The 1,643-nt window shown below is 65.0% G+C and overlaps 1 protein-coding gene across 1 annotated transcript; it reads left to right on the plus strand.

Moving 5' to 3' along the window:
- Window positions 1-46: 46 nt before the first annotated feature.
- Window positions 47-1,591, plus strand: H696_01409 (tubulin alpha-1C chain; the record flags this gene model as incomplete). The annotated part of the gene is made up of 3 exons (XM_009495305.1): window positions 47-115; window positions 241-426; window positions 593-1,591. The coding sequence occupies 3 exons, from the start codon at window positions 47-49 to the stop codon at window positions 1,589-1,591; spliced, it is 1,254 nt and encodes a 417-aa protein (XP_009493580.1).
- Between the last annotated feature and the right edge of the window lie 52 nt (window positions 1,592-1,643).

Consider the following 1,643-nt stretch of genomic DNA (forward strand, 5'->3'; position numbering starts at 1 on the left):
GATCGGTAACTCCTGCTGGGAGCTCTACTGCCTGGAGCACGGCATCATGCCCGACGGCACCATGCCCGCCAAGTCTCAGGAGAACAACGATTCCTTCTCCACTTTCTTCAGCGAGGTGCGCTTGATCTGCATCCCCCGCCCCCCCCCCTCCCCCTCCCACCGCGCCACTGCCTCCCTCCCCTCGCCCAAACTAACACCCGTCCACACCCTCGCGCCGCCGTCCCCTCCCCTCCCACACAGACCTCGTCCGGCCGCTACGTCCCCCGCGCTGTCTTCGTCGATCTCGAGCCGTCCGTCATCGACCAGACCCGTACCGGTGCCTACCGCCAGCTCTACCACCCCGAGCAGCTGATCACCGGCAAGGAGGACGCCGCCAACAACTACGCCCGTGGTCACTACACCGCCGGTAAGGAGATCCTCGAGAACGTGCGTCCCCCTCTCCTCCTTCCCCCCCTTGTTGCAGCCCGCCACTCCGGCACACGACTGACCCGTTCCCTCCCCTAAACAAACACACGCACACGCACACGCGCACACATGCACACGCACACGCACACACACGCACACGCACACACACACGCACACACACACATAGGTCGTCGATCGCATCCGCCGCCTCGCGGACCACTGCTCCGGCCTGCAGGGCTTCCTCATTTTCCACTCCTTCGGTGGTGGTACCGGCTCCGGCTTCACCTCCCTCCTGCTGGAGCGCCTGTCGGCCGAGTACAGCAAGAAGTCCAAGCTCGAGTTCGCGGTCTACCCCTCGCCGGCCGTCTCCTCCTCCGTGGTCGAGCCCTACAACTCCATCCTCACCACTCACACCTCCATGGAGCACGCCGATGTCACCTTCCTCGTTGACAACGAGGCCATCTACGACCTGTGCCGCCGCAACCTCGACGTCGAGAGCCCCTCCTACGTCAACCTCAACCGCCTGATCAGCCAGGTGGTCTCCTCCATCACGGCCTCCCTGCGCTTCGATGGCGCCCTCAACGTCGACCTCACCGAGTTCCAGACCAACCTGGTTCCCTTCCCCCGCATCCACTTCCCCCTGGTCAACTACTCGCCGATCATCTCCCCGCCGAAGGCCATCCACGAGAAGATGTCCGTCGCCGAGATCTCCTACGCCTGCTTCGAGCCCCACAGCCAGATGGTCAAGTGCGACCCGCGCCGTGGCAAGTACATGGCCTGCTGCATGCTCTACCGCGGTGACGTCGTCCCGAAGGACGTCAACACCGCCATCGCCAACATCAAGTCCCGCAGCACCGTCCAGTTCGTCGACTGGTCCCCCACCGGCTTCAAGGTCGGCCTCAACTACCAGCCCCCGACCGTGGTCCCCGGCGGCGACCTGGCCCGCGTCCCGCGCTCCCTGTGCCTGCTGTCCAACACCACCGCCATCGCCGAGGCCTGGCAGCGCCTCAACGACAAGTTCGATCTCCTCTACGCCAAGCGCGCCTTCGTCCACTGGTACGTCGGCGAGGGTATGGAGGAGGGCGAGTTCGCCGAGGCCCGCGAGGACCTGGCCGCTCTCGAGCGCGACTACGAGGAGGTTGCCAACGATTCGGCCTCCACCGGCGACCAGGAGATGGAGTTCTAAGGGCGTCGCATGTGCCTATCGTCGTGCTGGTTGTTGTCGTCACTCCCCTCTC

The sequence above is a fragment of the Fonticula alba genome (assembly GCF_000388065.1).
Source record: "Fonticula alba strain ATCC 38817 unplaced genomic scaffold supercont2.2, whole genome shotgun sequence".
Classification (NCBI taxonomy): Eukaryota; order Rotosphaerida; family Fonticulaceae; genus Fonticula; species Fonticula alba.